Source organism: Echiichthys vipera (genome assembly GCF_963691815.1).
Source record: "Echiichthys vipera genome assembly, chromosome: 1".
Classification (NCBI taxonomy): Eukaryota; Metazoa; Chordata; class Actinopteri; order Perciformes; family Trachinidae; genus Echiichthys; species Echiichthys vipera.
In genome coordinates, this window is record NC_139826.1 from 34,188,747 (window position 1) to 34,216,316 (window position 27,570).

General features: G+C 38.9%; 2 protein-coding genes across 3 annotated transcripts; one reads left to right on the forward strand and one right to left on the reverse strand.

The window, feature by feature from the left end:
* Nucleotides 1–212: 212 nt before the first annotated feature.
* On the reverse strand, nt 213–7,665 carry arl14ep (ADP-ribosylation factor-like 14 effector protein). Its single transcript, XM_083912792.1, has 5 exons — nt 7,532–7,665; nt 3,754–3,949; nt 3,524–3,652; nt 1,484–1,524; nt 213–726 (listed from the first exon to the last, which is right to left on the reverse strand). Exons 1-5 carry the CDS (start codon nt 7,600–7,602, stop codon nt 498–500), a joined length of 666 nt encoding a protein of 221 aa, XP_083768918.1. The 5' UTR covers nt 7,603–7,665; the 3' UTR covers nt 213–497.
* Nucleotides 7,666–10,921: 3,256 nt separating this feature from the next.
* Nucleotides 10,922–26,678, forward strand: nr1h3 (nuclear receptor subfamily 1, group H, member 3). Of its 2 annotated transcripts, XM_083911490.1 has the most exons (12): nt 10,922–11,011; nt 14,020–14,218; nt 15,428–15,462; nt 16,686–16,768; nt 17,309–17,539; nt 19,012–19,278; nt 19,437–19,642; nt 20,113–20,292; nt 20,536–20,635; nt 21,200–21,313; nt 21,502–21,596; nt 22,720–26,678. In XM_083911490.1, the coding sequence occupies exons 4-12, from the start codon at nt 16,726–16,728 to the stop codon at nt 22,864–22,866; spliced, it is 1,383 nt and encodes a 460-aa protein (XP_083767616.1). In that variant the 5' UTR covers nt 10,922–11,011; nt 14,020–14,218; nt 15,428–15,462; nt 16,686–16,725; the 3' UTR covers nt 22,867–26,678. The 2 variants fall into 2 exon arrangements, with proteins under 2 accessions (XP_083767616.1, XP_083767615.1); XM_083911489.1 differs by lacking the exon at nt 15,428–15,462.
* The last annotated feature ends 892 nt before the right edge of the window (nt 26,679–27,570 follow it).

A 27,570-nucleotide genomic window follows, 5' to 3' on the forward strand; every position in this document is an offset into this window, starting at 1 on the left:
GAGGCGACAGTGCTAACAACTACACCACCGTGTAGCCCAGATGCATTATGATCTTTTTATTTTTTCCTTTTCTGTAAATAATCCAAGCTGAAACTAAATGAAGCCTCAATGGAATTTGTGACGGTTGGACACGAAAACATCGGGTTGAATTCCTCTTTGAAACATTAAACAATAAGAAAATACTTTATCAACACAGAACGGCACATCAGTGTTTAACTGGAGAACACAACAGAAAATAAAAACTTTTAAAATGGTGTTCCACATTTCTTCTAAAGAGCAACATAAGCACATTCAGGAGAATGCTTACATAGTGCTGCGCGGTTTTCTACCAGGGGCAGTAGCTTTGCAAGATCGGATAAATAACTGAACAATTTAAAGGAGTCCTTAAAAAAAGAAATTAATCATAGTTTTGAATGGTCCATCGGTGTGACTGGCAGCTGAATTCAGGGAGAGGGCACAGTTAGATTCCCAGAAGCCCCCTGAAGAGTCAATGCCAATTATACAGCAAATTTGTTCCGGATGATCTCTCCGCCCTCCACCTCGACCTGCTCGTAAAGCCACTTCCTGTCGCAGCGGCACTCGACTCCGCACTTGCGTGAGCCGCAGTCGGTGCAGGGGTAGAAGCAGCCCATACAATCCACATCCAGACAGTCGCACATGTCCTTGTTGTTGGAGAGCAGCCGGCCTTTGCTGTCGTACGCTTTGCTCTTGGCTCCCAAAGTCTGTCTGCGGGCACAAGTTGAAAAGAACTGACATTAATGATTGTGTTTTCTTGAAGCATAGTTCCTCTGATTTTCTTATTGTTTTATTTAACTCTAACAGTGTAAAATGATTTCCTACATACGGCATTATGAATTACAATAACTATTTTTTTTCTTGAAAGACAGTGGAAGCCATCTGTACAGTTTTACTAGACAGATCTCACTAAACTTCTCTCTACTGCGCCCCCTATGGGCAACTGTGGTACTGCACAAACAAGCCAGGAGGTCAGAGGAAGAACTTGTTTTTCTGCCCAACCTGATTCTCCTGGGTCAGCTTAGCTTTCACAGTTTTGTTTTTTAATTGCAGGCATTATCGTCTTTGTGATGAATGATGTATGGATATCTATTCGACTTTAAAAAAGCAGTGAGAAGTTTAGTTTTTAAAATGGGGCTCAGGCTCAAAACTGCTGCCATGGTTCAGGCTCGGGTTGTGCTCGGACAGAAACCAACTTCCTGTAGGTTTGGGCCCAATTTTTCGGCGCTTCCGGTTTATTTTTCAAACGTTATACGCAACGTTACCAGCTGCTAGTATCTTGTTCACAATTTACTTGACAGATTCCTTAGTAGACAACAAGTCACTGCACTAGCTGAAAGGCAAAGCTGAGTATTTATTTATATTTTGGCAAAATCTCAAGTTCGTGGATGGGCAGAGAAGTGGATCATGGTCTATTATACAATTCAGTAGAGCGACAGTGAGAAGAACCACCCACACTCCATCTTACCTGTCAGCCACTTGTTTTCCTCCGCGGCCTCCTCGTCCACCCTGTGACAAAATAAATATGTACATTAGATACTACAGGTAAACGCACCCATCCTTTCCCATACCCAAATGGAAAAGCTTATAACAGAAGAACTGTTAGGCCACAGTGCATGTATTAACATCGTCATCATCATCGTCATATTTGAATAACAATAACAGAGGACATGCCCGAACTTTGCAAATCACCACATAACTTCTACATCTTGTCGACCACACCTATGGAAAATTCTAGATGTCTATGCCTAACTGAAGCATTTTCGATGTGTTTGAAACCTTTAAAAAAAACGGTGGTGTAGTGGTTAGCACTGTCGCCTCACAGCAAAAAGGTTCCAAGTTTGCATCCCGGCTGGGGCCTTTCTGTGTGGAGTTTGCATGTTCTCACCGTGTATGAGTGGGTTTTCTCCGGGTTCTCCGGGTTCCTCCCACAGTCCAAAGACATGCACGTGTTAGGTTAATTGATGACTCTAAAATTGCCTGTAGGTGTGAATGGTTGTCTGTCTCTGTTCATCTCTATGTGCCCTGTGATAAACTGGCGTCCTGTCCAGGGTGTACCCGATGCCAGCTGGGATAGGCTCCAGCCCCCCCCCCGCACGACCCCGACAGGGTTGAAGATGAATGAATGTAAGGATGTCCTCTTACCTTTTCTTAGCTGACAGTTTCGGCTGTACTCCAGCCTTCCTTGGAGCTGCTGTTTTCTGTCGAAACTGTCAGCTAAGAAAAGGTAAGAGGACATCCTTACACTATAACTAATTTTTCTGACTAGAAGAAACTCTAAATTTCAAAACGGATAAAGAAGACATTAGGAATACAAACGATCTCTGAAACCTTTTACCATCATTGAAAACACTGGCGGTCATCATTTTTCTCACACAGCACATTGGCTGGAATTGGTCTCCTGCTAGCTTGAATAGGGATTAAATTATTGAATTGAATGAATGAATTGAATTGAATTGTATGGCATCACGTGACTAGAGCAGAAGTTGTTATTCCACCGTTTGGTCACTATGTCAAATTGGCTTCAAAGTCTGGCGCACAACTTTTTAGTAATGAAAAAGTACCACAGAAGCATAAACTAAAGAGCAAACTTGGTAAATAAACTCACATGGCCCTTCCCCCTCAAAACTCACCGCTCACTTCAAAGAAAAAAGCTGCATTGTATTTATGAGATGAACAGCGCCCGCTTCAATGGAGGGTTAGTTAGTTAGCCTGCATGTACTGCTGCACGGCAGCATCACAGAGATGGGCTTTGAACTCATGATGTGGGTGAGAGTGTGATGAAGGGGGAGATACGATGTCATACGTTGTTCGGTTGCTTGATTGGTTGTTTTGACCGTGTCTGACATGGGTTGTTGGGAGGGATGGAGGGATTCATGTTGTGTTTTTTCATGTTTCTGTTTCTGTTCTCCGTCACTTAAAGCAGACACACTGTACGGTTGTAACGTTTTTTCTTGTGTACTTGCATGCAAACTTTAATTTAAAAAAATTGGGGAAAATTTTTTTTTTGGTATAATAATGTACTATTACTCTATTATTATTATAATTAGTGGTAGTAGTATTATCTGGTCATGTAGCGCTCCCCAGTGGTGTCTCATCCTTCAGTCTGAGATCATAATCCTTTTAAGAATACGTTTTGTGTGGGCGGCGGCACAGTGGTTAGACGGCCACCTCATTTAAAGAGGCTGAAGGTCCTCGAGGCAGCAGCCGCGGGTTCGAGACCAACCTGCGGCCTATGCTGCATGCTCCCCCCTCTCTCTCCCCATTTCCTGTCTATCCTATCTAATAAAAGGTTTGAAAACCGCCCAAAAAATCATCTTAAAAAAAAAATATATTTAACCGACTAGTGAGGGTAGCCAAGTTTAAACGACTAATCGTGCACATCCATACCATTTGCTATTAAAAACTTAATTGTAACTTAAATAATTGTAATGTAAAGCAAGAACAACTGGTAAGCAACTTTAAAAAGGTAAACCCACAGTCCAGACAACAGTAAGAGGAAACTCACCCTCATTCCTCCTCTTCTTTCTCTGCGCAGACTGGCGGCCTCTCTCACTCTGTCTCTGTCGGCTTGTGTTAAAACCTGATTCACAACGGGCGTCTCCTTTGGTGCCACCGCTCTTTTACGAAGTTCAATCTGTGGAATATTCAGTTTTCTAGTCACTTTGTGTAAAACAAAGCGGGGTGACTTGATCAGACCGAAAGCAAATTGTGACATTAGAATAGTTCAAATAACACCTTCGATGAGTCCTGCCCCTGGGTGAATATGGTGGGCACGGCATCCTCCCTCAGAAACTGTTTGCCATTGTAGTCCCTGAAGCAGTCGGCCCTGAAATGCTCCGAGCAGAGGCATGTGTTGGCAGTAGGGACGAAGTTTTTCATCCCCAGGCTGTGTACCCATTTGCTAGCGAGTTGGGGTTTGCTGAGTGGGAACCTGATACACAGAAGAGAGAGATTTCAACCATCACACCTGTTAAGCTCATGACTAACAGTCTGATGATAGACTGCCTATCAGAGTTTTCTAACACGGTAGCATTTGACACTGCTGGGAGTACACCAGTTTAATGTAGGTCACGCCGTTAGGTAAGCTATCTGTGTGGGCTGCGCATCGGTTGATGTCTTTGCTGCGATGTAGAGATAAAAACTAGAGCTCCAACTAACGATTATTTTCCTCGATTAGTTGTTTGGTCTTTAAAATGTCAGAAAGTGTCGATCCGTGTTTCCCAAAGCCCAAAATAACATCCTCATGTGTCTTGTTTTTTTCCACAAAGCACAGGTATTCAGTTTACTGTCATAGAGGAGGAAAGGAACCAGGAAAGGATTCACACTGAAGAAGCTGGAATCAGAGAATTTGGTCTTTTTTCCCTTCCTACTTAAAACGATTAATCTATGACCAAAATAGTTGCCGATTGATTTAATAGCTGATAACTAATCAATCAACCAATTAAATGTTGCAGCTGTAATGGAAACGTGACACCGATGAGACAGAGAGATGTTTCCTCCACCTTTTCCAAAGTCAAATTCAAGCACTTTTCAAGCATTTCAAGGTGCATTTTCATGCTTTTACCAGAATCTTAAAGCTGTCGTAAAGTACCCTTTTGTATACAGTACATACAATAAACAATATTTTACCCTTTCTTAATTTAATTAGATGTAACTGTGCGATAAACAACCTCAATTGTGTTTCGTGACGCTTTCTACAGAAGATCGCCAAATTGAAAGGAAACGAAACAAAGTTGCATGTTTCAAAATGTGTCACTTGTGTCACTGTAAGTACACTTGGCATCGTATATATCCTAAGTTTCAAGCAGATTTTTTTTCAGAAACCAAGTACTTTTTGAACCCTGTAAACACCACATTTAAATTCAAGTGTTTTCGAGGATTTCCAGAATATGAAAAAGAACCCTGGAGAGGGAAACGCTGGTACAGCCCCAATCTGAGGATGCGTAAATGGCCCATCAGTGCAGGCAAAAGTTAAACAGATGCTTGTGGTTGTGTTAGAGAAGAGAGTTCCCATAAAGAGCCTGATGTTAAATGTTTCTTGCAGCTATATTGGAAGGAAATCACGCTTTATTTTATATATGTATATAAAGCATGTTTGTTAGTTGTCTTGACACCTGGTCCAGATGCTGTCCACATCTGTAAATGTACGCAGTTTTATTCTGTATGATGGAAATATGTGAGCGGACGTAACAACTGTCTGAAGCATCAGCTCGTGAACCATTTTATCAAGACATGTCGTCAGCCACCCACTCATTATGCAGTTATTGTCGAGTCACCGCACGTTTACCTCCAGAAGCTTTGCCAGAAATAAAATATGTAAGTAAAGTAAAAACCTGACTGAAGCATCTATCACCCATAGTATTAATTCAATATGATTAATAGCTATGCTGCCCTACGTGCAGTAACTACAAAATCACTAATGATTTCTGCACAATTTTTGGGCCTGAAAGTACGGAGGTTAGGATTGATTTGAATTAAATACAATAGAAATATTTTATTGATCCCAAGCTGGGAAATTGCAGTGTAACAGCAGCTTTACACACAGACACATCAATACAGTAATAAAGAAATACAATATAAAAAATACCTTAAAAAGAAAATGTATAAATAAGCTGTTTAACTGTAGTGCAAATGTAAACATATAATAATCTAAGGTGCAGTGGACAGATGAGAAAAACATAAGGTGCTTCTGATTGTATTGTTCTGAAAGTGTATCTGTTATTGTTCAGTGTGATGGCATGTGGCAGGAAAGATGTCCTGTATCTGTCCCTTTAAATATATTAAATGCTAAACTAGTAAACCATAATCCATCATCAATGTGCCAAATATTCATTTGTTGGGTTTGTAAACAGACTTTGAAGCCATTTTTCTTTTTTTCTCATAGTTTCTGCACCTTGTAGGGCAGTATGGCATCATCATACCTGACACAGTTCAATTATTTTTATTAATATAAAACTGTCACAACAGGCTGACTGCCTGTTGTGACAGTTTTATATTAATAAAAATAATAATAATACATTCTATTTATGGGTGCCTTTCAGGACATCCAAGGTCACTTTACATGTACAAAAACAATACAAAATAAACAGATAAGCAGCTGTAAAAACAGACCAAACATACATACAAAGCAATACACCACAACCAGAGGCGGATTAATGCACAGGCTGGCCTTGGCTAGACAGACATTTTAATTTACTACACTGGAGGGGAAAAAACGTGCCTTTTTGGGGCCTAAAAAACATTTAAAAAAATAAGTTGCTGATTGGATAAATATATGGGACACATTTACCCAATCAGCTGCCATCACGTGGCCGGGTTCATAAGGTCGCTTTTGTTCATACGGTCGGTTTTGTTGTCAAGTGATGCGTCACTCACTGTTACTAGAAAGTACAGCGGCAAAACGTCAGAAGGGAAACGTGACGACAGAGCACGAAAGCGCAAGACCAACATCTACTAAAGAAAATGTTCCAAGGTTCTTTTTTCTGATAAAGCATGATTAATAATACGGGGGGCCCAAACAAACAGTAGCCTAGGGACCCCTGACCACCTTAATCCGCCCCTGACCACAACAGACTAATATTTAATCAAGATTCAAAAAGCTTTATTTATCCCTATTTATTAATTTAAGGAAATTATTGTTCAACAGTTTCAATACAAAGATGGGAAAGGGGCAGAGTAACAATAAGCATAAAAACATAAATCAAATAAAAGTAAAGCTAAAATAAACTAAACTAACAAACTGATACATCCTAAGTGTGCGAAGGAGAGGTATCGCAGGTCCTTCCTTCCTGCTGCTGTCAGACTTTACAATCAGCACTGCTCCCAACAGACTACTGACCTCATCCTGTACCCTGCACTGTGCAATATGCCTGTACTATGGTCATTTCTGTTTTTGCACTATTTGGACATATTTACTAATATTTATTTACTTACTGCTGTATTATTACAGAACAAGAACAACTGCACTATATCATGTGTATATGTACATATGTCTATTTCTATTTCTTCCCTTTTTAAATTTAACTTTATTGCTTGTTTTTGCTATTTAAAAAAAAAATCTTTTATCTAATTTTATCTTATTTTGTAACATGTTTCCGCTTGTAATATTCTGTTGCTGCTGTGACAAAATAATTTCCCCGTCTGCGGGACATTAAAGGTTTTTAGCAGCATATTGGAATAAAATAATAATAATAATAATAATAGAAGAATAAGTAAATAGCAAAAGATTTTCTCACATGGAGAAAGCTGATCTGAAGAGTGCGTGATAAACTACAGACTCCCTTCTTTAGTATTGTATTTTTATTTATTAATTTTAAGCCTGATCGTTGATGGTAACACAGTTTGCTGCTTTGTTTTTGCATTAATTATATGAACAGGCTGTGCATTTAGACCCAATCTCAATAAAAGATAGAAGATAAATAAAAGGTGATGGTTCATATTACAGTTAGATGAAGATATATTGTTTTAAATGAAAGTCGGAGCTCATGTGAAGAACATTAACAGGAAAACTTACCTGTAAAATCGGATTTCTGACCCTTTCACAAACTTGTTGTTGCACCCGATAGCCGCACAAATAACGGGCATTGTTTCCTTATTGTCGAGAAACGTGCAGAGAAAGAACAAACGGGCGGATTTGTGATTGTTTTCCTTTTCTTTTCTCTCTTTTTTTTATTTCAACGAAGAAGAAATGTACATCCGCTTCCACTTCCGGTTTCGCCGTGAGAGAGTCTGCCCTCCAGCGGCGGCTCGGGTCATCTTTCTTTCCTTTTTATTTATTTTTATTTTTATTATTTATTTTATTTAAGTCCAATCAAAAGTTGTAAGAAAATATTAATAATATATAGACATTTTTTAACGGAATTCAGTTACTAGGCAACAGCATTGGTCTTTTTTAACTTCCTGTCATTCGCATTCACTGCAACAGGAAATGAACTTGGATTCATTGTGAATGTTTATGTTTACAACTTAATATTAAAATATCTATAGATTACACATGGAGACATTAAAATAATTTATTAAATAATTAGACATTAAATAAGTCAGTGTGTCAGTGTGGTCTATACCTACTCTGTGAAGTGTTCTGCGATAACCTTTATTATGATTTGGCACTATAAATAAAACCGAATTGAATTAAATAGATTACACCAGAGATCTTCAACAGGGGGTCCGGGTCCCCCAGCAGGCCCTCACAGATACTTCAGAGGGTCCTTAGAGCCAAAAAAAACCCTTTTTAAACTTTCACTAAATGTTGTGTTAGAGGCTACACACTGCTGGAACAGGCAACATTATACTTTTGTAATGTTTTTTGGTGCAGATTAAAATAAAAAAAATAACAAGGGGAACTTTAAGCATGCACACAAATGACTTACTGAGTGTTGTCCTAAAGGGCCGTTTTCAGGCACGTACAGGATTTGGTACATTTCAGAAGGAAATGTGCCTTTTATTTAAAAGCTGTAGTCACAAGTTACCTCACACACTGATACTGTAACACATACAAAACATAAGAACAAGGATAATTGAGGAATGACAAATGGAAGTTATTATTGTTGTTATTACTATGTAGATAGAAGGCAAAATATTTCAGTAAGTGTTATTTCAGTAATATTTATTAAAAAGGGTGGAATAAAACAAGTTTATACTTCTTCCAACTCCTTTTTGGATATGTAAACAGAATTTATATTTTCCAATTTATTTTATTATTGTACATTTATTTTTCTCTCTGTTTTTTTCCTTTTCTTTATGACTGCATATTCGAAATAAACTATCTATCTATCTATCCATCTATCCATCTATCCATCTATCTATCTATCTATCTATCTATCCATCTATCTATCTATCCATCTATCCATCTATCTATCTATCCATCTATCCATCTATCCATCTATCCATCTATCTATCTATCCATCCATCTATCCATCCATCCATCCATCTATCCATCTATCCATCTATCTATCTATCTATCTATCTATCTATCTATCTATCTATCTATCTATCTATCTATCTATCTATCTATCTATCTATCTATCTATCTATCTATCTATCTATCTATCTATCTATCTATCTATCTATCTATCTGTCTGTCTGTCTGTCTGTCTGTAATACTAACAGCAGCCATTACTTCAACTGCAACTTCTTTTGAGTGCATTTTGCTGATTAGACTTTAATACTTTTACTTAAGTAACAGTTTAAATACTTTTTTACTTGCAATTGCGTGCTTCCATAATGAGATATTACTTAAGTAAGGGCTCTAGATATTTTTTGTGCCACTGCGAGTATGACACCAAATATGTGCCCAGTCACTTATGGGAAGGACTATGTGTGGAGATGTGACAGTTTCTCATACAGAGGATGTAACGAGTCTTCACTCCCTTAGGAAATTGCAGGTGGTGTTGCAGTTCTTTTTTACATTTTCGTCAAGATGTTCCTCATAAATAACAACTTATTTTTTCCCTCTGAATTTTTGGGAAGATAGCGTTAATGATGGAAGTCTGACATTTACAAAAAAAACCCTGCAATTTCATGAGGGTGTGTAGACTTTTAATTATTATTTATATATTATTATTTACTTTTAGGCAAAATGCCCACATGGGTTCAGAAGCAGAAAAACAGGACATTCAGAAAAAGCAGTTGTGTAGCTATAAAGGGCTTATTCAGGCTTTTTGTTCATCAGCTCAGCAAATAAATAAATAAAAATGCTTTTAATCATTTTTATCCTATTTAATCTTGGATGCTCTCAGCATAAAGTGGCTAATAACTTTGTTGCCCTGAGTCAGACCTGTAAGGAGCACTGTAACACTACAGTAGAATAACTTCTTCTCTTTCTGTAAACTGTACAGACACAAACCACATATGATCCTCGCATTTAAAACCCCTGTCTATTTTTATCAACATCTCAGTTTACATGGAAAGCAAAGAAGGCAATTAACCCAGGACCTGGGTTTACTGTGTGTCTGGTTATTTGATTAATTGAATATTTGTTAAGGAAGTGCATCACTAAAGTACAAAAACAACAAGGTCATTACCAAATATTGTGGCCATATCCTGTAGTGTCAACAATAGTTAGTGTACTGTATATTCTTAAATAAATGACCACAACTGACACACACAGGACTTGTACTGTATGTATTAACTGCCATTCCATATAAGTCATATAAGTCACATACAGTCACATTACTATAGATATTATTATAGTCACTGGAATTGTGTCTGTCTCTCTCTGTCCATCTGTCCATCTTTCCTCTCTTTCTCTCTCCTTTTCTTCCTCCCCAACTGGTGCAGACAGATGTCCGTCCTCCATAGAGTTCGGTCTGTCCGATGTTCCTGTCTGTTATAGGGAATGTTTTCGTTGCCACCGTACTCTACGGGGGAATTGTTGGGTCTATGTAAATCATAAATAAGTCATAGAGTGTGGTCTATACCTGCTCTGTAAAGTGTCCTGAGTGCGTTGGGATTAGACGTGGGACAGCAGATACAGGTCAAGTACTTCGGTCGAGACCCAACAGACGGCAGAATCAGACTTTCACGGAAGGTGCTCCAGTCTCCTGCTGCAACAGTCGTCAAGACACTAACTGAGACACTAAGTGATAACCTGAGATAACTTTTGTTATGATTTGGCACTATAAATAAAATTGAATTGAATTGAATTGAATTTAGTGTCTGATTTTTTCATTTAACATGCATGAATGATATTTACCCATAATAATTATAATGTTGTCCATATAAGATGCTGTTATATTTTCAAGCCACAATACTTGATTAAATGTAATTGGCTACCTTCTGTCACTGACAGCTGCCTTTAAGACTAAACCGTGGGCAGTAAACCCCCTAATTTATGTTTCCTACTGCGCATGCGCGAGCCTCCCTGAGTTACCCGGAGGTCGCTGAATCACATGATAACTGTGCTGCTAACATGCTAGCTGCGGTTGTCAACAGCTACAAGCGGACGGACCCGAACTAAGGAGAAGTGGTTTCAAACTCGCCAAGTCTCTGGCAAGTCAACTAATTCAACGTTAGCGTTTTTGTCACGTTTGTGGTAGCCGTAGATGTGATGTTAGCCGAGTTGGCTGAGTAGAACTTGTTAAAAAAATAGAGAAAAGAAAGGGGAGTTGTGTCGAGTGCGGAGTTGTTGAGCTAACGTTAACGACACTGGCCTTGTTTTGGATTGACCATGAAGCTAATCATGTTACAAGTAATGTTTAGAGGCCAGCGAGTTAACAGTTGGTATATAAATATGTTGTTAACTGACGTCAGTGTGTACACGTCAAACTTCTATGCTAACGTTAGCTAGCTACGGTTGTTTGTCTTAGCAGTTAACTGACAACTCGACTGGTTGACCAACTAACTTGGCTAATGTAGGCAGCAACGAGTCAAACTAAAAACAAATATCAGCAGTGTTAACCTAGAAACTTGTCAAATGTGTTTCTCAAGTTGCGACAAGTTAGCTTTCAATTGTTTACATACATAATAAAACGATTGCGAAACGAACGGCCCCTAGCTCAACTCAGCACCGAGGCTAACAGCTGCATCTGAGCTCGTTTAGCCTGATAAAAGCTGTAACAGTTGGGTTTTGCATCTTTTCCTTTGACATATGTGTGTGGTTGACGTGTGAATACTAGCCTATATATATATTTATATCTATTTCTGGTCCACCTAGACAGGTGGTTTCACTCACTTTGTCTGATTAATCCTCTTGTGTGGGCGTGTAATTTACAGGTTGGACATCTAAGAAAATCCTTTATTAGTCCCGCAGTGCGGACACTTTTAATGTTACAGCAGCAAAAGAGGATAAAGTGCAAATAACAAAATCCTCAATAACAGATGTTAAATGTAATAATAGCAGTAAAAACTGCAGGGGGTTCTCAGTAAATCAGTTAAAAAAAAGCAAATTAACATGTCAAATGACATATCATGTCGTGTGTGTGTGTGTGTGTGTGTGTGTGTGTAAAGAAAGGCCTGTTGCACATGTTGTCATTGCGGTATAATTTACGTCTATTTATTTATTTCAGATTCAGAACAAGCAGACAATCAGCAAAAATAGATATTCATACAAATAACTGTGGAAATAATACATATACATATCTAGCTAAACAATATATATAAAATAATAAAGTATATATGAAAAAACAAATAACAATGTTAATCATAAATAAACAATGATAACACAATAAGTCAAACAGGGACCACAGAAAACCATTTGTCAAAATATGTCAATGTGCGCTCAAGTGCCAATTAATCCATGTACACGTTCAACACCAATGTTTGGGAAGGATTTAGAGACTTTTGACTATTGAGAAATTTTGTGAATGTGAAATTTACCCAATGCAAGTATAACTTTTGTCATGTGACCTAAATATTTGTTGCTACATCCAAATCCAGTGGCGATATACTTTGGCACAATTGCTGACTTCCAATTTTAAACATTTTTATTAGTTTGGTGACCTGACCTCACATAGTTCCCGGCACAGCTCCACCCAGAGTTAACCTGATCCCAGGGCTCTCGTCGGAAGAAGTGATAACATCTGGTTGGGTCTGCAAGGCCTTGATTCACTGATCGTACTTCTTCTTCCATCAGTGTGTTTTTGTGGGAAATTAATTCGTTCTTTGAGCCTGTGACGCCCGAAAGCACTGACTCTTTGCTTTCACACTGAGTTGTTGCTGAGTAAGGTAGTCGATTTTTTTTTTTTTTGCTTTACCGGGGAGGGCTACATCCGTTGGTACCCTGAGACTTTCAGAAAGGGCCATTTCCCACTCAGTCCTGCTGACTGTATTTGTACGCTGGTGTTTGGTTTACTGACTGGGAGGCACGAGTATGAGCACAACCTTCTCGCAATCATCCTGTAACAGTTGCGACGGTATGAGATTTTCAAAATTCGATTACCGTCTCAGAGTATTTCACAATTTCATGGTATTTGGTGACGCATGAAAAATGACCGTTACAATTTCGCACAAGTTTACATATCAGGATGGCTTATTTTGTCCACACGGGAATGCAGAACAACTATAGAAAATATTCTTATTTGAGGATTTAGAACAGGTATGTTAAAAATTTCTGCATTGAAAATGACTGAATGAGTGATAAATTAGCTAAATTGTTGCTCATTGATTAAGTCATTGTTTTAACACTGGTCCTGTCAGTTAAGTTAGATACTAAGCTATAATATCGACTTGTGAGTTATAATCTACTATAAAAGATTATGATCAATACGTAGCTTTTGGTGTTAGCCAGTGCTTTATTGATTTTGTTAGCACTTTCATTTAGATCCCAGCACTCTATGAAAACATGCTCATGGACAAAGGTGACTGGCTGATAAGACGCAGGGGACATTGGACTTGTACAGAGAGATCAGCACGGAGATGACACGGGGTTACAGGCAGAGTAGCACTATTTTACAACCAAAGAATGTGAATTCACCCAATAAAACTGGATACCTTTGATTACCAGACCTATTGTCTATAAAACAGATTTTAGAGCTCGTTGTAACAAGCTCACACCTATGATCCGCTACACTGATGTGACATTATGACATTGATTTGTGGTTTCTAGATATGTGAATGCTAGACTTGTTATGATTCTGAACACCCCTAGATTAGAGTCTTTCTCTTGAATGATTTCTAGATGTGATATTAGCTTTGTGAATTTTCTTTTAACATGCTGATTGACACTTGTATGATAAAGTCTTTGAGCGGTATCGGCCTTCACAGATTAGGATCTGAGGCAGTGAACCACAGTGCTGCTGGATATAGTTGAAAAGAACTGAAGAAAAGATGGGGTCATCTTTAGGTGTCTGTGTGGTTTGAGGCTGTTTGAGTTAAGTGGGCGGCTAAAATAAAGAAGGAAGGAAAAATGCTGGAGCACCAAAGACCTGTGGAGATTTAAGAGCAATGCAAATGACCAATAGTAACCTCTTGTGTTCCCGCTTTCACTCACTCTCTCTCTCTGTCTCCCCCTCCCTCCCTCTCTCTCTGTTGTCCCTCCTGTCTCCCATTGGGCATTGTAGAAAGGGACTTGTCTTCTTTCCTACTCGCTGTCTTCAAGATATTGAGTCACTAAACTTCCGCCAGATAAATCACAGGGGTTTTGGCATCCTCAAGGCTCATCAGGCAAGCAAGTCCTCTATCAGTGCACGGATATCGACAGACTGAGGTTGTGGACTCACATGTGCAGGATGGATTGATGATAAATAAGACATCAACTTCAGAGGTAAGGTCAGCCCAACTATGTCTGTTGCATTTCAGCTAAATGAGGCTTTGTATTAAATGTTTTAGGCGTCAGCTGATGTTATCTAGAGCAAAATGCTGTTCAGATTGTCAAGTTGTTTTTCAGATAATTTTTATTGATCCCACAATGGGGACATTCACTTGTTACAGCAGCTCATATAAGTGAAAAAAAATATTGTAAAATCCCAGTAGAATTTCAGTCTTTCTTTCCAGCAGATTTGGGACATTTCTGCTAAATGCCGAAACAAATATTTTAAAGGCAAACAAAGTATAATACCTTGCCTCATTTGAATGCAATATAAGCTGAAGTGTACATAAGCGCATAAAAAACCCACTAAAAGCCAACTAATGTTGCCTTCATTATTATCTCCTTTTCTCTTGGACTGCAACACTAAGTTCTTTACTGGTTTACTTTGGTATTCAAAAGCATATCAGTGGGTTCTTGTGTTGTTATCGTGGTTGTTATCGTGGTAACTTGAATGGAGTTGTGATTTGAGACAGGCGTCCCTCGGGATGTTGGTTGTGACTGTCTTGAGTTAGCTCATTGGTGACTTTTTGTTCTTTTATTGTATCACCTAGTATGAGAGTAATTTTCAAAAATGACCACCTCGCTGGCACAAGCTTTTGATTTCCACAGTCGACAGATCAGTTGCCATCTAATAACTGGAGCGATGTTGGGTAATTTCCTATAATTTAGTTACAAAAAAGTGACATCATTTACAATTGCATAATACAAACTTTGGTTTTTGGTTCCCTCTCCGGCTTTCTGTAAAGTACACACACGCACTGATACATATAATAAATTCATAGTGATAGATTAACATTAGCGAACATTAACATTAGGTTGTGCATTTGTAAAGTTTTAGGAGGGTCATTTGTAACAGCTCTTTAATTTTGAGAATCTTAGACGCTCTGAAAAACTTGTAATATTGTCTGTTATGTCCCAAAAAACTGGTAATTTTATTTCTATACCACATTTCAATACACATAAACTCAAAATGCTTTACAATGAAAGACAACAAATGTACGAAAACACAAGAACAAAGCATAAGGAACAAATAGAAGAATTCAGTATAAGCATCATAATGTTTTTAATAGTGCAAAAGTGATTGAACTTACAGGTAGAACTTCTGTAACAGTGTCTCAGTTCAATAATGGGCATTATAATGTTCTTTTGTACCCTGTTTATTAGGGCTGTGAGATCTGCTCTAGCGCCATATTAGTGAGGTATGTAACCAGACATCAGGAATCCAGTTGTTGGAATCCAGGCTAGTTTGTTGGCAGCAGGGTTAAACCATGCTTCAAAGTAATGCTTCATTTTGAAGATCGAACAACTGATGTTATTTCCACCAGCTCTAAAATGGTGTATTTGAATTTTTCATCATACTGTGTTCCCTAAACACACACAATTAATGGGGTTAATGGGGTGTGACTAGAAAGCTGAGACTCATGTGGGTTCAATGAGCCAAAATGTGTTCATGTGTGATGTGCAAAGTAACCATTTCATTGTAGTGAGATCTTTTTTAATTTGACCTTTGTGGCAGCTTTCCTAAAGTATGGCGGCAGTATTGCAGTATATTGACTCGTAACCAATGTATCGTGATGCGTATTGACAGATCTTGCCAATGCACAGCCCTCCTGTTTATACTGTTCATTATCTCTATGGTGGTCTGCGTTCTGAATCAATGAGCCGTGCTGCTTTGTGGTAATATAACAGGAGTTTTGCAGCTGTTTCATTAACTGTAATTTATAGTAACAAGACATATCCATCTGGTTATTTTATCAACCCTTTTTATATCTAAGAGGGTATACTAAATATCATAAACGCCCTGAATTATAATGCAGTATTACAGTTCAACAGCATCACCAACTTCAGCCTCTAAAATATCCATAGTTTCCAAGTTGAATCAGCTCTGCTCCAAAACATCAGACTGCACCAGTTTTAGTTAGGTTGACCTGGTTGTTTAAATACAGTGCTGTATTATCTTACATAATAATAAACTTAGATATTTTTTTTTTATTATCGTTTTGACATTTAACAACTCATTGCAGAAAGCTTGCTTTTTCAAACCGGGGTTTCCTTCTTGCATGCTGGTTAAGAATAGCCCAAACTCATGTCTGCTGAATCAGTTTCCTGAAATGCTCTTATATGTGGCGCATGACAAACTTTCATTTCTGCTTTTGCTGCTAGTTGGCTTTTCTGTACACTTATTTCCATAGACAGGATGTCAGAGGATTCTTAAACTTGCCATATTTTAGATCTTTCGAAGAATTGTTACGCTGTGAAAGATCAAAATGATTTCCTTGACATTGATGTAATTTAACCACATGCCTGTTTTTAATGTGTACACATTCATAACAGGTACACATACATACAGCAGGTTGCTTTAGTTCTGTCTGTCTATTGTGATTGGGTCATACTTGTAAAATACGTTGTTTTTAATGCACAGGTACACGTTGATTTCGTAATGACAAGCTGCTGTGCAGAAGATGTCCACGCTGTCTGTGACTGATATCCCAGATGTTGGTCATGGTAAGAGGAAGCACTTCTGTCTTAGTCCACTGTGTGAGACCAAACTGGACTGGATTCAGTTCTCTGCGTAAAGCTTTGTTTTACTATACCAGCAAGTTTTTTTTTAATGTTCTTGTTGTATGCTCCAGAAATAGCCGTCCAGCCTAGTTTTTTTATTCTATCATCTATTATGTTGTCAACAAAAAAACAAACACCGTAATTTATAATAAAATCAAGTTCAAGCGTTCGTGTCTGCTGAATTTGTTTTCTCTGTCAATATGTGGCACGACTGCTCTTTTTATCTTTAGCCTTGGTAAAAGAGTAGTTTCAGTAGAAATTGAATATTAGAAGCTTTGCAAAAGTAGTATTTATCTCACGGGTTACAGTATATTGTATGTGTGTTTCTGTTGTGTGCCAGCTTTTGACCGACGAGCGTCAGCATTTGTTTTGGACACCTGTCACAACTGAAATGGAGAGAAGCCGAAGTGTGTTCTTGAACCGTGGTACAATCTAGCTGGTGGTTGTTTTGAAATGTGAAAGTGTTTTTGTCTCCTGTGTCAGATGAGAGTAAGGTGTTTGACGGGGCCTCTGAGCTGCAGCTGGACTGCATGGTTGAGGAGAGCAGTGGAAGCGCCACAATGAAGCGTGACGGCCTGCTGTCACTGGCTGACCTCTCCCAGCCAGATGACTTCCCCGTCCCCCCCTCACTGACGGACATGAGCAGTCCTCTGCCGATCGAGCCAAGTGACATTAAGCTGGATCCGGCTGCGGGAGACACACCTGCCAGCACAGGTGAGAGGACAATGCTCGCTTTTACTACTTGGCTAACTCAAGTTTCCCGCTTGAACTGACTGTTTTTGTAAGTGTTGCTACTTTGGTCACTACTTTAGTGATCATAAGTCATCTTTGAGGGGAAACTGAATGCATCACCATTCTGGAAATAACATGAGAATGTATGTGGCTAAATATGAGTCCTAAAGGCTTTAATGACATCTACTTTTACTTTATTTTGATTAAGATGCAGTGAAAGGGTGATTTTGATATTTTATCGAAGCATACTTTGAGCATATTCACAGTCAATCCCTTATATACCCGTCATGCATCTAGATTCTGATGTGTTTCTTTAGGTATGTCTGTGTGTAATTGGACTGGTGGGGCAACTTTCCCAAACAAGACTAACCTGTATTGTTTCTGCTAATCTCTTAAGCCCAGTTCACACCAAAGATTCACAGCGAGACGAGTTGAAACCTGCAACTTGCAATGCTTCGCAACGTTCTAAAATCTTCCAGTTCACACGATGCAACTAGACTAGACAAATCTAGATGGACATCATTTGTAGCATCTTAAAAATATGATTAAGGATAGGGATGGTGAATGAGATACTTGCCACAGTTGCATTTCTTTCACTGAAGAAACAGAAAAAAACAAGAGGCTTTTGGAGCCGTCCATGAGTGCTTCAATGCAAAACAAAAGCAAATGAATGCTGTGAGCTTGGGTCAGGAGATCTCCCCTCTTGTGTCAGTTTCTCCCGTTTGCTCCCGTTTGCTCCCGTTTGCTCCCGCTTGCTCCCGTTTGCTCCCGTTTGCTCCCGTTTGCAGGTCCGTCATTGAGAGGAGTTGGTGTCACCTCTAATCAGCAGAGAAAACACTAACAATCGAGACAGCGTTTTCACCAGCAGGGGAACTGCTGATGATGACGCTGTGCTACTTGGCGACAGCAGAGCTACAGCTCAAAGACACCATAAATCCCATTACACAGGGTTTGGGAAGATTAGGCCTAGTATTTTCCTACTCAAGTTACATGACTGACTGTTTTACAAGGGAAAAATGCAACCAAGAAATGTTTGTTGATCATATTGAGTCGTTTGTAAAGCTGTTACTCAAATGAATTGAAGTCTCTCTCTTTACTCCCTCCAAAACTCAGCCCTTTTGACCGGCGACAGTTTGTAACAGAGTTGACCAACTGACTTTGTTACAAGCTGATTGGCTGTTGAAAAAGGTTGTCAAGCTGAGTTGCAAGCGCTTCCATCACTGGCTCAAGTCAAGCTGAGACGAACAAGTGCACACCGCTGCAACAATTTGGGCTTTAATCTCAGACATGTCTTTGACTCTTTGTGTTATAGTTGTGGAGATAGTTATTTTAGTTTTAACGTTTCTTTTCAGTCTATCTTAATATGTACATATATGCAAGTCTGCAAGTATCTATCTCTGTTTAAATTTAAAGTTCTTAATATGGTATATCGCCTCTATTTCACGTGTGTATAGATGGTCAGCCAGTGAAGAGAAAGAAGGGTCCCGCGCCGAAGATGTTGGGCAATGAGGTGTGCAGTGTATGTGGTGACAAGGCCTCTGGTTTCCATTACAACGTGTTGAGCTGTGAAGGCTGCAAGGGCTTCTTTCGACGCAGCGTCATTAAAAGTGCCCAGTACAACTGCAAGAACAACGGCCGCTGTGAGATGGACATGTACATGCGGCGCAAGTGTCAGCAGTGCCGCCTGCGCAAGTGCCGGGAGGCAGGCATGCTGGAGCAATGTGAGTGTCTGTGTGCCGAATGAATCAGAGATGGAGAAAGTTTAGATTCCACTGCATTTTGGCTTGTGTGTTTACAGCTAGATCGAAAATCATGAGAACAAAATGGAACATCCTATTGACTCAGAGATTGAGCTGAGCGTGTCCTCTTTGATCTGTAGGTGTGCTCTCTGAGGAACAAATCAGACTGAAGAAGATGAAAAAGCAGCATGAGGAGGAAACGGCCCGCACGTCCACAGTGGTCACCCCCACCCTTCCCCAGGAAACAGCCGCACTGGATCCACAGCAGCAGGAGATGATTGAGAAGCTGGTGGCCATGCAGAAGCAATGCAACAAGAGGTCTTTCCTTGACCGACCGAAAGTGACGGTAAGCGTATGTCTCGGGACAGATTCGGGCTGTTTGTGACCAGTTAATTGACTTATGTCATATTAACCATATAGAAATCAGGGATTTTATTACACCCAGTTATTGTAAAAAAATAAATCATGAATGCATTCAAACTTGTGGTTTGCATTAGCAACATTTGCTTCACTTAGAGAATAAGTAACTGCTGCTTTTAGGGTAGGTGTTCAGTGTGGGTGGCTGATATTCTGCAAGGACACGGAAAAACAAAATGCTGTTCCTTTATGACTGACGGTGTGTGTAGGTAGATTAAGAGTCACGGACAACCGTTGTCAATTTGTAGTAAAAGCATACTTGATTTGAGCATCTCTGCTATTCAGGTTTGACCTAGAATATGCTGTGTCTGTTGCTTTGCTGTTTTGAAAACATATCACGGAAACATGTACTTGACGGGACACAATTCATTAATGTTTTTGTCTGTGTGCGTCCGACAGCCGTGGCCACAGAGTCAGGACTTGCAGAACCGAGAAGTGCGTCAGCAGCGGTTCGCCCACTTCACTGAGCTCGCAATCATGTCAGTCCAGGAGATTGTTGATTTTGCTAAGCAGCTTCCAGGGTTCCTGGAGCTCACGAGGGAGGACCAGATTGCTCTATTGAAGACGTCAACCATTGAGGTTTGTCATTATTTATAATGCAGCACGTTGCGAGCAATGGGTTGATTTCTAAATATGGTGGTACGGTCTAAATTTGCAGTTGTAGTATGCAAAATAATTTAGTAATGCTTCAGCAATGCTGTTTTGAAACTTAGTTGTTTCCTGCATCAGTTTGACAACTTCATTGAATCTTTCTGCATATCAGTTTGTCTTAGTTTGGTTACATATTAATATTCCACTGACAAAGATGTTTGTCTTCCTCAGATTATGCTGCTCGAGACATCTCGGCGGTACAACCCTACAATCGACAGCATTACGTTTCTGAAGGATTTCAGCTATAATAAGGAGGATTTCGCCAAAGCAGGTGGATATATGGAATACATGAATATTAGGTATCACTTCAGCCGGTTGCCTATATTCCATCTGTGTTGCATGCTGTTTTTAAAAAACAAAAAAGAATGAGCAGGCTTAATTAGTTAAGCATGTTTGAAGACTCACTCAATGCAAATCGTCTTTTTTCTTACCCAAGCATGCCTAAACTATTGCAACAAGTAGACCAGGTGTCTCCCACAAGTAGGTACAAATAAACAAATATTTACATAGATTTGTTAAACATAAAAGCAGTTGTTAAACCTGTTTACATTTCTATCCAATCAAATTCAAAGACATCCCATCCTGTTCTGAAACCAAATGAATATTTGCCAATCAGCTGTCAGTTAGTTGCGGTACTCTCACATTTAGTTCTGTCTATGTCCCTGACTGCACAGTCACCATCAGATATTAAATCAAATTAATGAAAGTGGCACGGGTGTATTTGACGTGCAGTTCATATAAAAAAAAAAGAAACATTTGTTGCTCTTACTTCACATTTCCTTCTTTAAAGTGACTGTTTGTTTCCATGTCCCTCTCTGAACCCTCTCCTCCTCAGGGCTTCAGTTTGAGTTCATTAACCCCATCTTTGAGTTTTCAAAAGGAATGAATGACCTACATCTGGACGAGGCCGAATATGCCCTGCTCATTGCCATCAACATTTTCTCTGCAGGTCAGTTTTCATGAACTACATTGAATCCTCAAAGTGAAATGTAGTTAGCGCTAATGATGTTCTGTCCATAGCTCAAGGGACACATTTGCTCTTTGCAGTCGCATTTTCCAGAAACATGAATCGCATTGTATTTAAAAATGGATCTGTAAACACGTTTCTATTTGTTTTGTTTGGTAAACTCTGTTCAGATCGGCCAAATGTGCAGGATCATGAGCTGGTGGAGAGGCTTCAGCAACCCTACGTAGACGCACTGCGCTCTTACATCATGATAAAGAGACCAAATGTAAGTGCCTGTGGGTTTACGTAACCCCTTCTCTTGTGACCGACAGCATGTCAGCATAACCTGGTAGTCATCATCACAACAAGCACATTAGGTCACGGCTGAGGTTACTTTTGATGTTCAGACTGGAGGGAGGGGGGGGTTGAAGAGTTAAAAGAGCAGCTGTTTGCTGGATGAGAAGGGCCATTATGAGAAACATTTTCAACTGTAATGGAGTTTGGTTGGCTGACTTTTGTTTGTCTTCCAACGATTCTGAAGACAGGATCATTTAGATAAATGATCGTGCTGCTTTGCGTTTTGAAATGATGCTCTCATTTTGTCTTGTTATAAATCCAGCGCCGCCCCCCCCCCCCCCCCCCCCTTTCCTTTACACTGTAAAATGTTGAATATAGTTTACCAAAATGTTAATTATATGTTATGGGGGTTTTCTGTACGTTGTGGCAGTGTAATGCAAAAATCAAATTTATTTTCGTATAATCAGTATTGGAAATGCCTCTGATACTACTTAAAATGCGTGTATCAATATCGGCAAGTACGAGTTGATCTGATACCACGTAATTTATGAGAAGAATATACTTTAAAGTAGTTTATTTATGTTCTGTTTCCATTATGACTGATTAGACGATAAAAGAAAGTTCTGTGGCATTCCTTCTCTGTATGTATTTTTCTTGTTTTACAAACCTGAATCAGGCCTCACAATAATGATAGCAATAATATCACATCCGTAGTATTACATTTAATAATAAAAAATGTACTGTATATGTTTATTTAATGCGCATCAGATTGCTTCTTGGTATCAGCTGATATGCAGGTTCGGAAATCGGTATCAGGAATAACCAAAATTTAATCAGAACATCTAAGGTTTTTACAGTTCAATAAATGCATGATGACTCACAAAGTCAGTGAGTAATGGTGTCATAATAACCGCGACCTCAATATTGACCAAAATAGTCTTGATTATAATTTGTGACCTAAATGCTTCGTTGCCTTTTTGCATCAACTGGAAACAGAGCTACAGTTCAACATTAAAAGTCATTCCTGCAGCGTGTTTCAAGAGCGATTGTAGTGCAGAAAGTCTACTCTCCTTGTAGTTCTTTATGAAATGTTATTTTAATGGTTTCCCCAGGATCATTTGATGTTTCCCCGTATGCTGATGAAGCTGGTGAGCCTTCGTACACTCAGCAGTGTCCACTCGGAGCAGGTTTTTGCCCTTCGCCTCCAGGACAAGAAGCTTCCCCCACTGCTCTCTGAAATTTGGGACGTCAATGAGTGACTGCAAAGCTGATGTCCAATGTTTTTGAAGCCCGAGACAGACGTGGCATCCAGCAGGAACACTGACTCCTTTCTGCCCATCTGGTCAGGGATTGGTTATAGCGGTGAGATCGTTTTCTCCTGCGGGAGGAGAGCACCGTTGCCCTCTGCTCTCAAACAGACTGCTTAATGGTTTTTGTGTTCATAAGGAGAAACGTGGACGCATAGTCTTTGAGCCTGCTGTTCTTATTTTGTGTCGATGCTGACATGATTATGGCGATATTAAATACCAGCATCAGGCTCTTTAGCCAGTTTTCTTTGATCTAATATTTGTTGAAAGTTATGTCAATTTCTAGTGTAGTTCTGTTCTCATCCTCTAACAATTATAATCTGAGCAGGTCCTGGCTGTGGCTGCTTCAAACATCAGGATTAACGCTGCACATCCAGTCGAAATAGTGATTTTTGCAGTCGTGCAATAGCTGGACGTGGATACAGAGTTAAAGCATGAGCAGACGCGTATCTGCTGTTCACTTTATTGATGTAAGGGTAAAATAGTAGGCCATCTGGTTGGTAATGTGCATTGTGACATGGCAACAAAGTAGTTTGTGTTCCTTTTTGGAGTAAGTGCAGAAATCAAAAGGTTGGTGTAGTCGCTCAGGTAAAGTAATGTGAAGTAGACCTCTGGGAATTGGAGGCTTCTTTGATTTCCATTAGATTACTTTAGTTTTCTTCCAAGTGCATAAGGGACCCTTTTGGTCATTTCTAGATGCCCATTAACGCTCATGTAAATTGTATATTTATTTTCACAAAGACAAAATGTATAGAGTACACACACACGGATTGTACAATCATATACTAACGCACAAGAAAGTAAAACTCTGCAGACCATACCCCTCATTTACAGAAAACAGTGATATGACTTAATATTTTTTGTTACACAGAGCACTGGTACCTCGAAACAGGTGGTACAAATGTGTCCTCAAATTCCATGTAAAGATTCAAATGTTGGTTAAAAAAAGAAAGTCAAGCTACAATCTGTGACCCTCCTTTTTTTTAAATGAATAAAATTCCATCCTGACAAAGTTGTATTCATGAATCAAAATAGAACGAGTCGCCTCTATTAACCCCTCATTTGTCGTTTTGTTTTATGCGAGATGTACTTTTGTTAATTGCGTTACGAAGCGGTTTGGTTATTTTCATATTTGATTTGTTGTTTTATCTCTAAAGTTTAAAGGTGTGAGAGATGTATGAGCAACATACTTAAAGTTTGAACAAGAGATTGAGAGTTTGACAGCCTTTTTATTTTTGATAATATAGCGTATGAATAGCACAGAGGACAAAACTAAAGGTCCATTAGTCCGAGTATCATCCTTAAACGTACTCGACACCAACAGCTTTAACGGTCAGATTTTGGAGAGCCTTGCTAAGAAAAAATATACCAAAATCTCTATTCACAGGGAGCGGAGATCAACAGAGAATGAGTAGAAACATTTAAAACTTAAGTTATAATAAACGTTATATCTACAGAGATTTATATGTTTACACTCACGCTGTGTTTTCCATGCATTCTCCTGTGCGGTGTAAACGTGAAATACGTAACGGATGATAAAGAAATGTTCATGCAAATTCACTATTGTGAAGTTTGGTTTCTCTTCATGCTCCCTCTGGATAATATAATGCTGCTGCAGGCTGTTTCTGAAGTGACAGTGACTTAAGTGTGTGTGTGTGTGTGTGTGTGTGTGCGTCCATTTCCAGGTACCATAAATGTAAAATGGTGTTTCCCCTGTGCTAACAGCCATTTAAGCTTTAACAAGGTGCCAGTTTAAATCAGGCATTATACTGTATCGCTATCATTTCTTTAGCAGTTTTAGCTACAATTACTTTTATTAATTTTATCAATTAAAATTGCATTTAACAGCGTAACCTGTTACAGCTGAAATGGAACGACAGAAATGATGTTCTCCACTATCATAAAGGCAGGTCCAGTTTTAATATGATCAGATAATCTTGTCCAAAAGCACTTGGTGATGTAGCTCATGTGATTTAATCATTTTAATTTAAATGTTAGACCTGGTTTGTCCTTCTTTTCCCTCTCTCTCTGTACTAAACCAACATGTCTGTATTGCATATAGTTTTTTTTGTTTTAATGATGGACCTGCTGTGGGTCTCCCAGTTTGTTTTTGTTTTTTTGATAGGCCATTTTCCACAGCAGCATTTCGAAGTGTGTCTTTGAAAGCCAGTCTTAACAGATCGAGGAAATACTACAGCACTTATTAATGCAACTCTAATGATGGTAAAAGCATAAATTGCTGAGTTAATTGTCATTCGATTCATCTACGATTATATACGAGGGTTTTTCAGAGTCTGGGACTGTGGGCCTCCCCTCTGACGAAGCTTGGAAAAACCTCCCCTTAGTTTACTTGCACAGCTTTGCTCAATTCCTAGATGAGATCTTATGTTGTTGTACTGCATAGACACGCAATCATTTAGCCTAATATTGGAAGTAAACATAACTTCAGACTACACCAGATACTTTCAAAAGGTTTGCCCCGAGGCATTTATTAGTTTCTGACTGTGGGAAAGTTTGAAAAATCATTAAATCCCCCAAAACAACTGAGTCCCTGAACTATCTCTTCAACTAAATAACACACACACGTAGGATGCTCTGTGATGTTTTGGTAACTTTTCTAAATAATATTTCCCCTTCATTCCCCAAGCCTCCCCTGAACCTGGAAAAACCCACCTCACACTGTTAAATCCTCTGACACATACAATAGATTATAAATTTAATGATCTAATGGCTCATGGGAGCAGTAGGTCCTAATTCACTGCTTCTGCCTGGTGCATCTGTGAACGCTGCTCGACTGTGGTAGTAAACGGGCAAAAGGCAGTGAGCTCCACCCACTGGTTGGTTGAATTAATACAAAGAGGTGAATGTTTATATCGTATTAACAGTAGTGTGGTCTCAAGCCTGCAGAATCATCACAGATTTTGTTTTTTTCTTCTAAAACTGAAAGCAAGTATTTTTAGAAGTAGTGTCGTGTTACATTGTGAGTTTGAAAGTTGCCTGAATTAAATGTCAGTAAAATTTATTAGGTTTTTAGTATAAAAGAAGAATTTTCCGAGGCACGTCTCCGTTCAGCAGGACACGTAAACACGAAAGTCAATGGTGTCCCGGCATTCTCCGACCACGTATTGTATCAAGCCGCTTGCCTCCCCCCTTTGATTTACTTTTTTATCGATGCTCTTAAAAGTGTTTTTTTTTTATAAATTCCCTGTACTTCCAACCCTTTAGTGATGTATTTGATTATTTTCTTTTAACAAGAAAAAAAGAAGCACATGAATTCGAGAGTATGCAGAATTTTTGGTTTAGTTTTTGGGTCCCTTTGCGATAAAATATGAGGTTTGCTTTTGATTTTTGGCTTGCTGCTTGTAGGGTATCCAGCCAAACGCTAAGCATTACATTTAAAAGTAACCGTTTTAATATTTGACTGAATTTTCTACCACGCCCCAATCGAACCCCAGGTCTCCTGCAACTGAAACGATTTCCTCACGGTGTGCTGTACTCTGATCACACGAGCGAAATGCATCAGCTCTTGGTTCTTAAATCTCTGTTTCTTAGTGTCCATGTAACGTTAAAGGTATGGCTATAACTGTACTGTACTGTATATACTGCTATTGTCATCTCTGATCTCATTTAATTCTTGTCTTTAAAAGGTGACACTGTAAACATTTTTTGATGTATAGAAATGCAAACCTATTTTAATACTTGTAACTCCTGGAGATCTTCTGTTTTGTATGTACAGTATAAATTAAAGCTACGCTGTAGTGCTGGTATGTTTGGAGTCACAATCACTCGTTTGCTGGTTAGATGTTGTGTGTTGTTGACACATCAAATGAACTTAAATACAGACAAGACCTCAGCGATTGGCTACATATGCTCAGATTTGTTTGGTATTTAAATTGGACCCATCCCGTCCTGGTTTATTTGCTGGTGAATGAAACATTTCTTTAATGGATGAATGATGGATGCGCAGAGGGTTTTGTAAAACTTCAGAAAAAAAGAGTTTTGCTGTAGGACCTGATTAAGGCTTTTAAATTGTTACTTTTTCACCAAAGAGTTTTTATGATTAACACATTAAAACCAACATTTTCTCTTAAATGAATGATTAATTTAAATTGTCCCTTTAAGATATCCTCAGAGTCTGAATCAGTATGAAATGGTCATAGTCATGAAAGATAAAATGCATGACGATTACATTCAAAGTATAGTAAAATTGGTACATTTTACCACATATATATGCCAAAAAAGTGTTTTTGTCAGTTTTTTTTTCTGCTTTATCTAAATATAATCCCAATTCCCATTTAAGGATATTGCATCTCAGCCCAGTCACTCTGCAGCCAATCCCAAGACAAGATTTGGTAAAGTACAAAACCTCATCTAATGTTATGGTTTATTTATGTTTAATAATATTTGCAACGGTAAAAAGTTACAACTCTGCTAAGAAGTACTTGTTCGAGGTCATTCGCAGATGAAGTTGTCCATATGAGGACACTGGGACTTTATTATCATTCGTGCAAAGTCAAAGTAAAAGTGGCTGGAAAACAGTTTTGGAAGATTAGAAAATAAACCAACATTTTATTGTGTATTGTAAAGAGCAACAGCAACAGTTGTTGGTGACTAAACTAAACCCGTTGTCCCTGTATGAGGTCATCATGTTTTTTC

Coding starts and splice junctions, on each gene's coding strand:
- nr1h3 (XM_083911490.1), top strand. CDS start 16,726: ATGTCCACGCTGTCTGTGACTGATATCCCAGATGTTGGTCATG. Junction 16,769..17,308: donor TATCCCAGATGTTGGTCATG/GTAAGAGGAAGC, acceptor CTCCTGTGTCAG/ATGAGAGTAAGGTGTTTGAC. Junction 19,279..19,436: donor GGCAGGCATGCTGGAGCAAT/GTGAGTGTCTGT, acceptor TTTGATCTGTAG/GTGTGCTCTCTGAGGAACAA.
- arl14ep (XM_083912792.1), bottom strand. CDS start 7,602: ATGCCCGTTATTTGTGCGGCTATCGGGTGCAACAACAAGTTTGTGAAA. Junction 3,653..3,753: donor AGGGGCAGGACTCATCGAAG/GTGTTATTTGAA, acceptor AATATTCCACAG/ATTGAACTTCGTAAAAGAGC. Junction 727..1,483: donor GGAAAACAAGTGGCTGACAG/GTAAGATGGAGT, acceptor TTGTGCCCGCAG/ACAGACTTTGGGAGCCAAGA.